The sequence below is a fragment of the Manis javanica genome, chromosome 9, assembly GCF_040802235.1.
Source record: "Manis javanica isolate MJ-LG chromosome 9, MJ_LKY, whole genome shotgun sequence".
NCBI classification, from domain to species: Eukaryota; Metazoa; Chordata; class Mammalia; order Pholidota; family Manidae; genus Manis; species Manis javanica.
In genome coordinates, this window is record NC_133164.1 from 78,623,852 (window position 1) to 78,639,746 (window position 15,895).

The following is a 15,895-nucleotide window of genomic DNA, read 5'->3' on the forward strand; positions in this document are numbered from 1 at the left end:
ACTCATCCTGGGTACGTGTTCATGATATTAAGAGGGGAACAGAGAGAAGGCAGCCAAGGAGAAAAAAGAGAATGGCAGCCTTCAGAATGGAGGGGTTTGGTGACCCAAAGGATCTGGCTGCTTTCTGTCAAGAAGTAAAGCAACAGGAAAAACAGATATTCACGTGCTTCAGGGGCCACTGCCAGAGAAATAAAAGCTTTCATTAGTCTCCATCTTCTTTAATTAAGCTTTTCTCAGTATACAAGTGGGATCCACTTTTATTTAAGAAAAAAAAGAATAAATCTAATAAATGAATAAAATAGAGATAAGCTGACTCCCTAGGTAGAGCTCAGTGCAGGCAATCTCACATTTTCAGGGGCAGTGTGGGGCGCTGCATCAGGTCATTTCCAGAAGCATCCTTTTGAGTGAGAAGGCAAGAAACAGAAGCAACTTGCAAGAAGCTTCCTAAATCCTGTGCTACCATGACAAACTTGTCTGAAACTGCATCCGTGTGTGGCACAGGGTCATGAGATCAGGAACAGTGGTTCTAGCCTGCATCGGGTCTCACTTTTTCACCTGCTAAATGGATAGGGACGGGGAAGAGAAATAACTTAAGGTAGTTCCTGAATCTGGTGTTGTAGCAAAATCACAAAGGAGTAAGAGCTGGTTTATGCATACACTCGGGCCCGTGTAATTCTTGAGGTCACTGCCATCTTCCCGACTCCATGCTGAGCCAGGCACTGGTACACAGAAATATGTGTTCAGTTTTGGATGAACTAGGCCTGAAAGGAATGGCTTGGCTTTGCAAGGGTCTGTGATGCTGCAGGCCTGGGAAGCCAGCACCAGGGCAAGTAGAGGGTGCTGAGCTATGGCTCTATCCTTTCCAAAGGCTGAACCTGGAGGGAAGGTGTGACCCTCTTATTTTTTCCTCATTATTGAACAAAAGGTCCCTTAGGAGACCAGAAACACATTAGCTTTTTCCTGTTGAACACTACACATACTCTATTAAAAGCTGTATGTGATTCTATACCATTTGCAAATACTGTGTAAACATGACTCACTTGAATTTGTATGGAAGAATGGAACATGTGCTTTAAATTTCAACTATTTCAGTTACAAAACAAGGGAGCTGGACTCAGAGATTTTTAAAGTTTCCACTAGCACTAAGAGATTGTATAATTTTCTATGTCAAATGAATACCTCTGAATTACTCTTACAGATTCAAAAAGCTTTTGTTTTAAGACAATCTAAAACTGGGGGCCTGATCAACAGCAGGACATCATTTGTCTTCCAATTATTCCATATTAACTTAGGTTCATTACTGGAGGAATGCACTTCTGCTATGGCATCTATAACAAGATGGGTTGGATGTTACACACACTGGTCTATTTTTGGCTTTATTGTTTAATTTGCGATCTGTCTTTAAATGTTCTCACTACTAATAAGCAAGTTTATTTAGATGAGGGGGTAATAGGACCCCTTTCTAAGGGTCTTATTCTAAGTCAGGGGTGAGAGATGTCAATGATCTGACCTTTTGGCTCATGGGCCAGTACCTTTTGAAATTAATCTGCTGGAGAGAAACTACTGTTTCAAAGGAAGTTTGTGTATAAACTGTTAATTGCAATTGCTCATTTTCTTTGGTAAAACTACAGATAGAGAGTAAAATGCAAGTGGGCCCTGCATTTTATACTCAGCATTGGGTATGTGGAATACTTACACCTGGGGAGGCATTGCTATTGCCTGTGTATAAATCACACTTCCTCTAAGCCACCCTATTTCAGCTTGGAAATTCAAGAGCACTCCACTCTACTGGACAATGCTTCTAAATCAACCTCAGACAGGATATAATCAGCAAATCCCAACATAATCCACAACCCACTGACAATGTGGGAACAACTTAGCCAGGCAGACTAATGTCAGCTAACAGAGAGTTTGTACTTGAGGTGCAAGCCACATGGGTACTTGGGGGAATAAAGACTTAAGTTGTTTATTGAAGGCTTAGCTTTTTAAAACATTTTTTTCTTTCAATTCTACTGAGAAATAATTTCAAGTGTTCATTTCCATCTGGAGGCCAAGATGCAGGAGACAAAAGCTTCTTTATAGAGGATGCAGAATTTGCATTGATGCTCTAACAAGTCTCTGCTACAAGAATAATCTTCTGAAGAAAGCTAAGGGTCCTATTTAAGCACTATTATTTAGTGCTTAAGAGGACTGAAGGGGAGTTTGGGGCTAGCAAAATATCAACTACATTTGTCTTTCTGAAAATTCTTATTAAAAATGTTCATGCCACACAGCCTATGTGGAAGAAATGAAGAAAGAAAACAAATCAGCAGTAAGCAAATAAGTCACTACAGAAAGGCTTGATCTGCTGTGTGGTAGTTGATATTCTGGAGGTAGTTCCACTATAGATGTTCACTCCCCACGTTTTTATTATTTTCACAGAAAAGTTTGCTCCTAGTCCAAAGTCTCTAGAGGAAATGTCTTTAGGTTTCTTTTTTCAAATTATCAACAACTTATAATTATGGACAAACAAAAGTGATTATATAAGGTGGATATAGGGTGGGGGGTTAGGCACAAACAGGATCAGTGCTGAGATAGGCAGAGTCAGTTTAACAAGATGGGCTGTCTCCAAAAACAGTGCCTTGACTCACTGACATGTCTAAAGAAAGAGTATTTGTAAGAAGAGGAGGTGACCAGCCCATAACTTAGAAACAGTCACAAATATTGGAGATAATGATCCCAGAATCTACCGAGGTAAGTAGATGGTTTGTCTGGCTAGCATGAAATAACCCCTTTTGCCTGGTTGGAATGTTCTACTGGGTTTGACACATAGTAATTCCCAACCTATTCATTTATTTCTTCCATCACTCACTTCTTGTATTCTCACTGCGCACCTGCGTCGCGCCAGCCCTGTACCGGGTGACTGGCATGTACTTGTTTAATCAGTGAATGAACTCTACCGCCCTTCTTCTGATGCCAAGTCATTAGCCATATTCTCCTTCTTCCCCTTTAGCTGGCCAGCAGCACAGAATGCCCTTGTCAGGATAGGGGGATTTCTGTTTGATAGACAGTGATATTTCCCATTGTAAATAACTATCTGGTATCTGGTTTTCTCTATCAGTTCCTGTGGTCTATGTCAGTGTGAATTGGCATCCTGAAATATGACACTGAGCATTCAGAGTCTCTGAGCATAAAAGATGTTGTAGCTTTAGATTGTTAAAATCCACACTTCTTAGTCTTCTCAAGAATAGATGCCTCGCCACCCACTTACTCATTTCTTTATTTTGGAATGGTGGTTCTGAGCTTAGCCTTGACCATACCTTATAGAGTCTCTTTTTGCCACCACTGGTAATAGCTCTGCGCTGCTCCCTGGACTAGTGGGTCTCCAAACAGGTGCCCAGATGCCCACTTGGGAACAGGCAGACTCCAGAAGCTCAATGTTGTATTTCAGGATGTCTATTTTGATTCAGAGGTGTTTTCAGATATGACTGAATCATAGAAAATCTGCTTTTTTGAGACGCATTGTAACTTAGAAGGATGGGGCTGGGTCCTAGATTCATTTTGTAAAAAATTAACCATGAGCTTTTGAGGGACAAGCCTCGTAAAGCTGGTGTAGGAGGCAGCATGCAGGACGCTGGAAAGAGCACGGCCCTGGGTCTCTTCTCAAGGGTGAGAATCACACGCTATCATGCATCCCCAGACACTTAAAGGAGAAGCAGCACACAGAGAGCCCGCATGCACACTCGTTTTCAACCCCTGCTCCTCTCCTGGCCTCAATTCTTCTATTTATGAAATTAGACAAAGAGTATCTAAAATGACCAGAGGATAGAAAATACATTAAATTAGTCATAGCACAAAGCCTAGTACATAATACGCACTTAGTGCTGTATTTCAGAAAGCAAAAATTACTGTATATAGTAATATCAAAACTACTAATACAGAAAGAAAATGTATTTATCACTTTTATAAATGAGAAAGGAACACACTTAAAAAATCAACAGTTTTGAGACTGTAATATATTTAATATGAGAAAATATATTTTAGTCATATGCAACCTAGATTATTGAATAAAATAAAAACTATAATTGCCCCACTGCCAAAATTGGTATGTGAATTATTCATTCCAACCCAGTTTTTTTTGTGGCTACTCCCTAACTGTTATCTTTTTTTCCAGTTTTCTCTCCAGGATAATTCCACACTAATTAATCTTCTTAAAGCACCATTTCCACCACTGTGTGGCTTAAAAACATCCTTCCTTTCTCCCTCCCTGCCTTTCTGCCTTTCATTAAACAACTCTCCTTCTTCAAAGCTTCCAACAAGTGTCCTCCCTTCACCTGTCAGTCTTTTGATCTTAGCCCCTCTAGCTCAGGTCTGGGGTGTATAGATTTTTTGGACTGGTTTTTATTAAGCCCATGAATGCCTGAAAGACTATGAAAATTTTTGTTTATGTGTGAATTTTTCCTGAGGAAGCTCCATTTCAACAAGTCACCACAAAGGCCCCAGATACTACAGAGAAGACCTTTCCCACCTCTGTTGGGTACCCGTGTGCCCTCTGTCAAGAGTCTGTGCTCCTCCCAACCTTAGGGCTCCTTCCGTTTGTCCCGTCCTCTATCTGTTGACAGCAGAACCCTTCCTTCAAGGCTGTCTGAAGACCTGCCTTTGCCACAAACCCCACCTGCCCCTGTGCCCCTCCACAGCTCCTAGAAAACTTGGCTGCATGGCCGTGACGTGCCCTCCAGACTTTATGATGCACGTCTGCTCCCCCTGAAGGAATTACAGGCAAGTTCCTTCAGGAAGATCCTCCAATATTTCTGCACATTTCCAGCCTGAGATGAGCTTACAAGTAAGGCAGAGGGACTGGGCATTGGTAGGCTGTGTCCATCACAGATTTATAGTTTTTTTTAAAGTCAAAACTAAGCAACAATAAAAAGAACATTTCCTCAGGGCCCATGATGTGCTCACCACATCACCAGCAGGTGTTTCCCTGAATCACTTTAGAGAAGTGGCTCTAAATGTACATGGCTTCCTCCAGCTCATGGCCCACACAATGGTGTCTATGGGGTATCTCTTGGGGTGATATATGACCAGTTCTGGGCAGTCCTACCCACCTGTGGACTCATCTGCCCCTCACCATGCACCTGGCTTTTGAGATCCCAGCTCTGAGTACAGACATGCAGTAAGAGATGTGACTTCTTCTCCTTTGATCCTTGGTGTAAAAGTCATAAAGCCTGAATGTTGTGCTTGTATTAACGGCTGGCCAGTCAGATGTGATAAAGTGAATACTGGGTCATCAGTATACTAGCTGCCAGATGGGAAACAATGAAGTGGAGGAGAGAGAAAAAGAACACACTAAAAAAGCTGCACATCTGGCTTCTCCAATTGGCCTCCAATGTGGCCTCTCCAATTTGCAGAAACGTTACCATCATTATCAAAGGTCAAAGTCAGTTACTGGTAGAAAAATAAATACAGTTGAGGGAGGAGGAGAGACTAAATAGATAAATTCACAACGTGTCCTCTGTAGTGAAGGAAGGTGGTGAAAATCTGTACATATCAAACTCTTGGGAATAAAACTGGTTGTCAGTAAATTGGACCATTCATGTAGTTTCATGGGTTTCTGCTATGAATATGTTTTAAGAAATGACATCATTGCAAAATAGGAGAAAAAGAGCAAGGAGAGATTTAAAAATACGATCTACCTGTTAATCTTTATTACCCATTTTGTTGGACTCTTAGAATTAGGTGTTAGCATTTTTTTGTTTTTTAATGAAGGCGAGCTGTGAGTATGTTCTACCTGTCCATGCCAGTTACTGCAGAGGACCAGAAATCTTTATCACCTGCAATGGAAGCTATCCATTACATTATGCTTGTGGTATATCCTAGAAAAGAGGTGCTAACTTTTTAACCTGACCATCATGGTCAGAATGTATTACTCTTAACATGGTGTGTCCTGTCTTGACTGAGTATTAGATTAAAAATATTTGCACATTTCTTCTCCTTCCCCATGCACCACAACAGTGATGTAAGTACAGCTGGTTTTCCAAGTCCCATCTGCAGCCTGCTCCGCACTGGGAGAGGCGCCGGGCTCTAGTAGACAGAGCATTACCTGGCACCCTTCTCCACTCAGGGCACGTGGGTGACTCCTACAGGATGATTACATTGGCCATTTCATAGCTGCCAACAAATGTATTTGCTCATTAACACTTGACAGTTTGAATGCTGATGAAGAGGGTGACTGAGCAGCTAACTTTCATGTAAGCTAATTCCTAAGTGACTTCTCTAATGGCATTTTTCTTCAAAGAATAATCTCCCTCAGGGAGAGAGGGACAGAGAGAATGAGCAAAGGAAAGCCAGAAGAGGGCCACACGGAGGACTTCTGGGGTTTCAGTCTCTACTTCAGCTGGCTGGTTAGTCTAGAGGTCCTTAATTTTTAAAATTCAAATAAGATTTATCTTTACGTTTATGCTCCCTATGAAAACATGGGCTTCTAATCAAGAACTCTAAAGTATTTTGTATGTTTTATGACCAAATTTTCACACAAATTTATAAAAACTTCAAATTTGTTATATTAGATCTGTTATGACTCCTTAGAACATTCTTAAATCCATTAGTATGGATTTAAAGAGCATCTAAAAGCATCGATTAATTCAGTTTGGAAGCAGCAGGGTATAGAAGGCACACAGGATTGGACTCAGAGGTCCTGGACATATGTCTTGTTCTGTCCCATGCAACTCCTATGTAAGGGCCTGCTTTGTGCTAGGTTTACACTGAGCACTTTCCATGTGAATTTCTTCTGAAAAGAAAGCAACCTTGGAAGAAGCCATTACTGGCTTCATTTCAGAGGAGGAACACACCTGGAGCTCAAGCAGGTCGCCAAGTGATGATGTGAGACTGTGGATTCTACGTTTGGTGCCACCTTGGTTCTGGCTGAGGCCAAGGGGATTAGGAGACTGAGGTCCAGAGTGGCACCATTTCAGCTACATTTAGAGCTTTTCCCTCAAGAGCTGAAGGAATAGCCAAATGTAGCTAATTAAATCAATATTAAAAATTTTAAATGCAGTTCAGATAAATTTTGAGAACTGGTAGCCACATTTCACTAGAGGCTCTCATACTGGACAGTGCACAGAAAATTCCCACCACTGCAGAAAATTCTAGATTGTGCTGCTCTCAGTGGAATTCTGCTCCCTGGCTACAACTGAATCTCCTCCTATCCTATGACTTACTAACTGAAACTGGCCTCAATCCTTTAGCTCCTTCTCTCTCCTCACAGTCCATCAGATACCTCGATCCTCCTACCTCCAAAACTATACTTTCCAACCACGATTTTTCTTGCATCCTTGAGTCTCTTACTGTTTGGCTTTCTGTTGCCCCCCTGCTCCCGCCACACACACTGCCAATCCCTAACCATTGGCAGGTCATGTCCATGTCCTTTTGATTTCCCTGCTCCTGTTTCTGGGATATAATGCTCCTAGAAACAATGATAAAATAATAAAATGGAGAAAATGTGTGCTCTTCAACCCTAACTGGGTCCTTAGCATTTCTTAGTTCATCCTCTATTGACTCACTAACTTGTCCCTTAATGATGCCTTGTTCCTGAAAACCTCTGATCTCTTAAGATCTTCGTTCTCTGCAGATGACATGCTTCATAGTTGGTGGGGAAGGCTATAAGACCTGTTGCCATGAACTTAATATATTCCTCTAGCTTTCTTTTAGTTTCCTTTAGCTAAAGTGATCCGTCAACTGTTTTCCACCCAGAAGCACTCATTTCCTGCTCTCGGATTATTGCTCATGGTGTCTGCACCATTTAGAATTCTTCTCCCAATCTACCTTTGCCAAAGAGTTGGTTTTGGATCATGCCATCTCATAGCAACCTCTTTCCTCTCCAAGTTTCCCTAATGTTTTCTCTTTACCCCTCCTACAAATATTTAATTGGTGTTGCACATAATAATAGACAGGTCACCTGGCATCTTCCCCATTAAACCACAACCAGTGTGGGAGGGGGTGCTTGCTGGATTCATTGTGCATCCTTGGCAGCAAGTAGCACTGGTCTTCATACACAGAGTATTCGATACATACTTACTTAATGAATATCTGTATATCTATTTTTGAAAGTGCCAGATGAATTCCTAAGGTAGACAGATTTAATTTAATAATGAATTGATGAATACAATTCTTTTAATTATCTCAACATGAAATTCTAGATAAATGATTACATTACCAGAACTTCTGGTGGGAAAACCAGGGTGAATGTGCTGATGACTAGAACTGCAATAAGTGGTTCTATGGCAGGGGCTGTATCATTCTGACAGGTAGCCGGGGGGTGATGGGGTGGGGATTGTGTATAAAATGATAGAGAATGGGCAGAGAACCAAAGAAAGATATCAAAACCAAAATAAACTTACCTTGGGTAGCAATATAATGGTTGGGTCGGTGATAACCCTAAAAATAAATGAGAAAAAGAATATTTGACAAACTTAAAATTGATAAGCAGCACAGGAGTCACATGCAAAGTTTGCCAAAATGAATTCATGTACAAATGACAATGGTTGCATCATTAGCAAGGTAAATTACTAGACCCAGTACCACTGAGTTCCTCTTAATAAGCAGAGGTGCACCAAATGTAACCATTCTGATGCTTGCCCAGTGGGCATAACTTACTCATTTGCTGGCTGTGAGATGACGGATGAGCAATAAACCCTAACAACTTATAGATTCTCTGAAAAAAACATGACCATTACTCTATTAGAGTGCAAACAGGCTGGGAATGCACAAGAGAATTTCATTTGTGGTTGGGATGTTATTGGCAACATGCCAAGGCTTTAACATGTATTCTGTTATATCAGTATAGGCAGTTATATCAATAGTAATAGTAAACATTGTTCTTAAGCATTGCTAATACCATGACACAATGCTGTAGCAAAGGCTAGAATTTAAAGAGGCAGAAATTCTGTGAGACTCTTTCCTTTTATCATGACCCTATGTGAAGGGAGAAAGATGAAAACTGAGACCAAAGGAAGAAGGGAACAAAGAATATTGTAGAATCAATATCTGGGAAAGAGAAAGCCAATTTAGAGAAAATTACACACAGGTAACATATGATATCACCAGGGACCTTAATACTTTCCATTTCTGTCCCCTGAGATGATACAAAATATTGTATAGAAACCCAGAGAGAAAACAGAATAAACTTGGAGAGGAAATACAGATTTCCTAGAAAACTTACAATGCATGTTGTAATTTTTTTGCTCTTAAAAACACATTGACAATAAAGAAGAACAAAAGCAAACACATTCTTTTATACAATGGACCTGCTGTAGGTCTCAAATATGGAATCATGACAGATGTTAAACAGGATTATTCAGATGACCATTCATTTCTCACTAGCTGATGACTCCACAAGGCACGACCCTGGTCTGACTTATTTGCTCCCTGTATCAGTCCTAGCAAGGTGTTAGGAGATCGGAGGAACTTATTTGTTAAACTGAAATAATATACACAGTCCATGAATGGCCTATGTTGCTAAACACAATGGTCATTTCTCAGACCTTATCTATGTGATCAGTGAGCAGCGTGCACACAGTTGATCCCCTTGAGAAACCTTCTTCATTGGCTTCTAGGCCATGACACTTCCCTGGTTTTCTTCCTAACTATCTCTCTGGCTTCTCTCCCCCATTCATTTGTTGGTTACTTGAGATTGATGTTGGAATGTCCAATTCTTGGACTCTTTCTTGTGTCTACACTCACTCCCTTGGTGATCTCATACCATCCTGTGGCCTTGACACCACCTGTGCACTGATGAGTCCTGCATTCTTACTTCCAGCCTGGGCCTTTCCCCTGAAATCCTGGTGTATCTATTGCCTACTCAATAGACACCTACATTTGGATGTCTAATATATATTTAAAGTTTAACACATCTAACACTGAATTCCTCATTTCCCCTCCCTCTCCCTGAATCTGTTCTGCCCCAGCTGCTTCTCGGATAACGGTGACCCCATCTCTGGAAGGGGTCCTGCCCCGTTCACCCTCCTATGCCCCATAGCCCATCTCTCAGCAAAACTGTGCCACAGCCTGCAGCATAGACCTGGATCCTAACATTCCTCACCTTCCAGGGCTGCCACACGGGCTGAGCTCCCCCTGTCTTTCTGACTGCTTCTACAGCCATCTAGGAGGTCTCCTTGATTCTACTCTTGCCCACCTGCAGTTTATTCCAGGTCACGTCACTCCTTTGCTCTAATCCCTCTAACAACTGCCCATCGCACAGTGAAAGCCAAAGTCCTTAAGATTGTTCACGTTACCTGGCCCACAACTTCTCTCACCTTGTCACCTATGACTACCCTATTCCCACCACACTAACACTTGCCTGCTTGTTTTCCTTCAAATTTGTCGGGCACGCTCCACAGCAAGGCCTTTCACCGGCTTTTCCACAGCCTGGAATGTTCTTCCCCCAGATATCTCCATGGCTCAACCCTTCATCTTCTCTTGAACATGACCTTCTCGGCAGAGCTGGCCCCAGCCATTTTAATCGCAATTGCAACCCACCTGCAAACCTCGCACTCCTTATTCCCCTTTACTGCTTTCACTCTTTCCACCGTACATACTACTGTCTCATACAGCACATAGAATTAGCTGGCTTCTTTCATTTATTGTCTGTTTTTCTCAATTAGAGCACTGGCTCCATGAAGTCAGTGATTTGTTTTTCCTTTCTGTTCTTGGTCTGAGTTTTTCACAGTTCTAACTCCAGTATCTAGAACAGTAACTGACTTATTAGGTTCTTAGTAAAATATTACTGACTAGGTGAATGAAGGGGCTCTTTTATTTCTCTTTTCTCTGTTAAAATTAAAATGAATTAATCTGGGGTTTTCATTCCTTTGGTATCTCTACCACCCATTCTTAAAACTTAGTGGAAATGACCTGCCCTACAATACCTAACTGATCACATTTACTCCCTAAGTTCAGTCAAACACTTATTAAGTTCTTACAATGTGCCAGGTGCAGGGACACAAGGATGAGATGAACACTGTCCCTGTGCTCAGGGACCCAGTAGGGGTTGGAGGAGCAGAGACTGGATTCTCTTAGCCTCTCCCAAGGGAAGAAGTATCACAGAGAGGATGTTTCTGATTCAGCTTCCAAACTGTGGGGCCTTGGATTGAAGGTAATGAGTCTTGGACACCTCTGAGTACTCCTTTAAGGCACTCACTATCCAGCCACAGAATGAAGGAATAAGTGTGGTGTATCTTGGGAAGAAACTGCTTTAATAAAAAAATCTAACTGGAGTTGAGAATGTTTTTGGTCATTATTGAACATAGGGGTGTAGGGAGTCTCTGCTTGAGGAATGAGAGATGAAATCTCAAACCAGGACCCCCCCTGCCAGGCCTTTCCTAAGGTGACACCAACAAAAGCATGCTTATAGTTGGTTTGGGGTGACTCTCAGAGATGGGGAGGCTAGGGCTTACAGGGCATCTGAGTGATACTCAACTAAGAAAATAAAAGCATGTGTAGTTAAAACCTGTCCAGGGAAGTACTGATGGACTAAGATAGCATGATGGAAGCCAAGGATGCAAGGGAGCTGAAATTGGTTTAATGTAAACATGGGCCTTGGAGATAACAGCAACTTTCCCGTTAATTTTCAGGCTACTTTTGATTTCATTTTTTCAACTGAAAACATGCTGTCTCCTAAATAATTTATTCCGATTTAAGACATTAAGTTAACATGATGACGAATGAACAAAGAAGCAGTCTTCAATAATTAAACAGCCTATATATTTAATGGCACGTCTTGCATGCATTAGATGTCCTGGTTAACAGCTGCAGACTACTTTGAAGGCAACTTAAAAGTTCAGTGATGACAAGAGATTGCAAATCATCAAATTAGGAATTAGAGAGTTTTATCCTATTAATATGTAAACAGATTTTTTTTAAGTGTCAAACAATCCAAGTTGTTGACAAAAATACGGAAACAACATTTTCTTAGTTCACATAGGCACGGGATGGCAAAGAAGACACAGAATGTTACAGTGGAGGTCACTAGCCAATAGGCTGACCTGAGAAAGGGAGAGGCCAGGTGTTTAGGGTAAAATACGGTTGTATGTGGGCCAAGGTTAATGTGTTTGCCTCTGGAGTTGGTTCAACATATGTCCACCTGTTTTACAGCAGAAACACAGTGTGGTTTGTGTAGAACAGTTGGATTTATTGAAAGTTTCAAGATACATACATCAATATAATTTCCATTGATATAGTCTGAGTTGGTGTCCCCTTCGATGGTCTGTAGCCTCACCCGGGAATGATCATCTGCAAAGGGAAAGGAAAACAACAGTCAACAAAAGAAATCTGTGGGGCTGTTCAGAGGCCCAGGCTGTAAGCACACTACTTAGAGATCAATCACATCTGTGCTGCTTTACAGATCAACAAAGAATAAATACTACATACCTTCTATACTGCCTATTTTAGAACTAGGAAGGATTTATAATTCTTTGCATTTTAAAGTAAATCTCATTAACTTATTCTTTGATCACTTACAGATGTAAAGTGTTGGCAGAGGTTTGAAACTCTGACTTAGAGTCCTGTCAACAGAATTATTTCTTGGATTGGAAGTTTAGCAACTTCACTAAATCTTACGTAAGCCCTGAGATTTTGAAGGTTGCCTATGACATCCACCTTGACAAATGATAGTTATAAATAAAGCCCAGCCCAACCTTCTGGAAGGTGCGGACTTGGTTCCCCCTCAGTCAACATCCCTGAGTTCCGAATTCTCTAAGCCCTCTCTGCACCCAGGGGCATCAGTGGGGATAACAAGGCTGTCATGCATCAGTCACATGAATACAGGCCAAGTCTCAGCCACTCATCTGGAGCAGAGAATGACAGCACTTGCCTTAAACAGGGCTGCTGTAAGGATTAAATGAAAATACAAATTGCCAAGCAGAATGTCTAACACCAGCAAGAACTGTGTAGGGGTAGTGATGGTGAAATTAATTGGCTCTATTTATAAATGAAAAGTTTTCCCCACAGATCCTAATGGAGGCATCTCAATTATTTCCTTGAAAATCCATATTTTAAACAGAAAAGTATGAAAAGCCCTGTAAGGGTTGAGGTTTTCCTGTTTTGCTCACTACTCTAACTCATGGAAACATATCTAGCACCTGAAACATAGCAGGATTCCTTCTAGGTATTTTTTAAATGAATAAAAAGTGAAGCTTTTTTTTGAAAAAATAAGTAAAAAAAAAATCATTTCCCTTAATTGACTTTTTTTTTTTTTTATAGCAGAGGAGCCCTTCCTCCCAATTAAAGTTTATACCAAAACCCAACAGATCAAAACCAGGTTTCTGAGAGGTGGGGTGAGAGCACTTTGCAAAACTTCCCTTCTCATGTTGCTGGGGCTGTGGCAGGTCCTGCCTCTCCGCTGCTACTTTTTTCTGATGCTAACTCTCCCCAATGCTTCATTTAGATTAGTGGGTGAGAAATGACTTCCCAGTGTGAGGCAGGAGCCTGGAGGCCTGCAGGTGAGAGACCCTTTTATCCGTGGTCAGGGACAAAGTGTTGACTTGGACCTGTTCCTTGGCTTAACATGCTAACAGCTGAAAGTCAACATTTCATATTGTTCTCTCAGGCTTCTGCAGGATGAATGTTTTCTTTTCAACAGTGTAGGCGAGGGAAATCTGTGTCAAGTTTCTACTCTTCCTTTATGGATGGGCCTTTCGCTTCAGGTCATGACAGTCACATTATTTCAAGTCAGTGCTTCACAATTAGCCAGGGCTCAATATGTTTATCTGGAATGTGGTGACGAAGCAGGCCAGACAGGGAGAGAAACCTGGAGGAAGCCATGGCTTTTTCTCAAAAGAGAATGTGGGCAGTGGTTATATGTGTGCGATCCAAGGTCAGATGTGTGGGTTAGAATCGCCGACTTGGGATTTTGGACAAGTTACTTATCCCTCTGTGCTTTGCTTTTCCTGTCTGTAAAATGGGAATTAACAGTGCCCGCTTCCTGGATTATTGTGAACATTAAAATAAAACAGAAAGGAAAGACCCTGGTATATAGTAAGTGATGGCTGAATGTCAGCTGCTGCTATTATCATGTGCTGCACAATGGACATTCACACTTTTCTCCTCACTTTATGATTGAACCCAGATGACAAACCCAGGAAGGGACCTGCACGCAGTTGGAGTTTTTCCTGATGGTGACCAGCTTTAAGAACTGGTTTCCTAGAGTGCACTTTGCTTGAAACCAGAGGCTCCCTATCCATGTTTTGCACATATTGTTGGGGAGGTGAGTCACTGGGGCACTGGGTGTGTGTGGATTGCAAGGATTTCTGCGTTTGTCAGGAGAGCAGATGCGAATGCATGGCTGTTTCAGAGTGGAGCTCTAGGCAATTCTGGTAGCAAAGCAATTTGAGCTTCATGAATGAAAGATGCTACCATAGCACTGAATCATGGCTTCTCTGCACACATCAGGCTTCCGGGCAGCGCCTCTGAGGGGAGATTAACTTTACCTTCCTATCCTCCTTGACTTTCCCTGGGCGGTTTGTTAAAAGGCAGGCATCACATTAGAGCCTACCCATCTTCGGAAGCGGGGCTGTCTTAGGATCTATTGTACCTCCTTGTCAGAATCCCCCCGTTGCACACTTTATTTCTTCTGGAACCTAAGGATGAGTGCTGCCCATTCCCTGTGATTTACTACCCTTGGGTTCCTCACATTGCTCCAGAGTTCGATCTCTGACCAGGCTGCACTCTCATCTCCCATAAGCAGAGCCTTTGAAATAAAGCTCCCCCATCACCTCTTACTGTTCACTCAGTGACCACTCCCCTCCTTTTTAAAAACTTGGCTGCTGCTTCTCTGAATTTAATTGCTTTCCTTCTCCCCTTCTGACAGAAACCCAGGAGACACAGGTACAGCATATTTCTTAAGCAGACTGTGATTGTTTTTATTTCTCTTTATACACATAGTAGTATCTTTTCTTTTAAAGTCGAGTCTGCTGGATTGTGACCTCTCCTGGTCAGAGACCACAGGGTGTCCACCCGAGCACCCCTAAGAGCATCTTTCTCCACAGCCCCCAGAGGACCTCCCTGCACAGCCCAGCCTGTGCAGCTGTGTGCACTGACCCTGCCAAACACATGGCTGGTGGGCACGAAGCATTCACCCTTCACCACGCTTGTGAACACAGCCTCGATCATTACTAACTCCATGGAAGAAGGGCCAAGCTGAGGTCAGTGAGGTTCGCCTGGGCTTTCTGGGGTGCAGGCAACAGTCCTGTCACAGACTTGGTTAGTGGTTTTATGAGTTTATGAGTGGTTTGCTTTATAACAGTCTATGAAACCATATATTGATATCCTAGATCCTTTTCTGTACCTATATTTCACAGCTTAAAAGTGTTCACTCTGAGGACATTACCTAAGTGCAATAAGCCAGACACAAAATGCCAAGGTCTGTATGATCCTACTTACATGAGGTCCCTAGAGTGGTCGCATGCACACAGACACAAAGGCAGGGTAGGCGCTGGGGGGCTGGGGGAGGGGAAAGCAGGGAGTTAGTGTTTGATGGGGACTGAGTTTCAGTTGGGAAAGAGGAAACAGTTCTAGGGATGGATGGTGGTGATGGCTCCAAAACAACGTGAATGAACCTAATACTACTTAATGCGCTTAAAAATGGTTACGATGGTACATTTTCTGTTTTGTGTAGAATCTTTCTTCACGGCACACTTAAGCCCTTGATGTCCTGGGAAGCAGAACTCTCGAAGGTGGGAAGAGCATCTTATGACTCCTGGGGGTTGCTCTGTGAGGCAGGCTGTCGAGAGAAGGGCTTGTTCCCTCTCCCTGATGAAACAAAGGTGGTGGCAGCAGTGCCTGCCCCACATTATTAGTGTGTGCTCAATACACATGTCTAAGAATGTCCGAAATGAGGTTGATGAGGCATTTTTTTCTTTCAGTG

At 42.1% G+C, this 15,895-nt stretch overlaps 1 protein-coding gene across 9 annotated transcripts in view; it reads right to left on the reverse strand.

Annotated features, from left to right (window-relative positions):
* Positions 1-15,895, reverse strand: part of PTPRM (protein tyrosine phosphatase receptor type M) — an 857,076-nt gene that overhangs the window by 69,574 nt on the left and 771,607 nt on the right. For all 9 annotated transcript variants that reach the window (XM_037008365.2, XM_073212814.1, XM_073212816.1 and 6 more), the window contains 2 exons: positions 12,188-12,264; positions 8,379-8,415 (listed from right to left, as the gene is read on the reverse strand). In XM_037008365.2, coding sequence (XP_036864260.2) covers positions 8,379-8,415; positions 12,188-12,264 — 114 coding nt within the window. The remainder of the gene's footprint in view (positions 1-8,378; positions 8,416-12,187; positions 12,265-15,895) is intronic.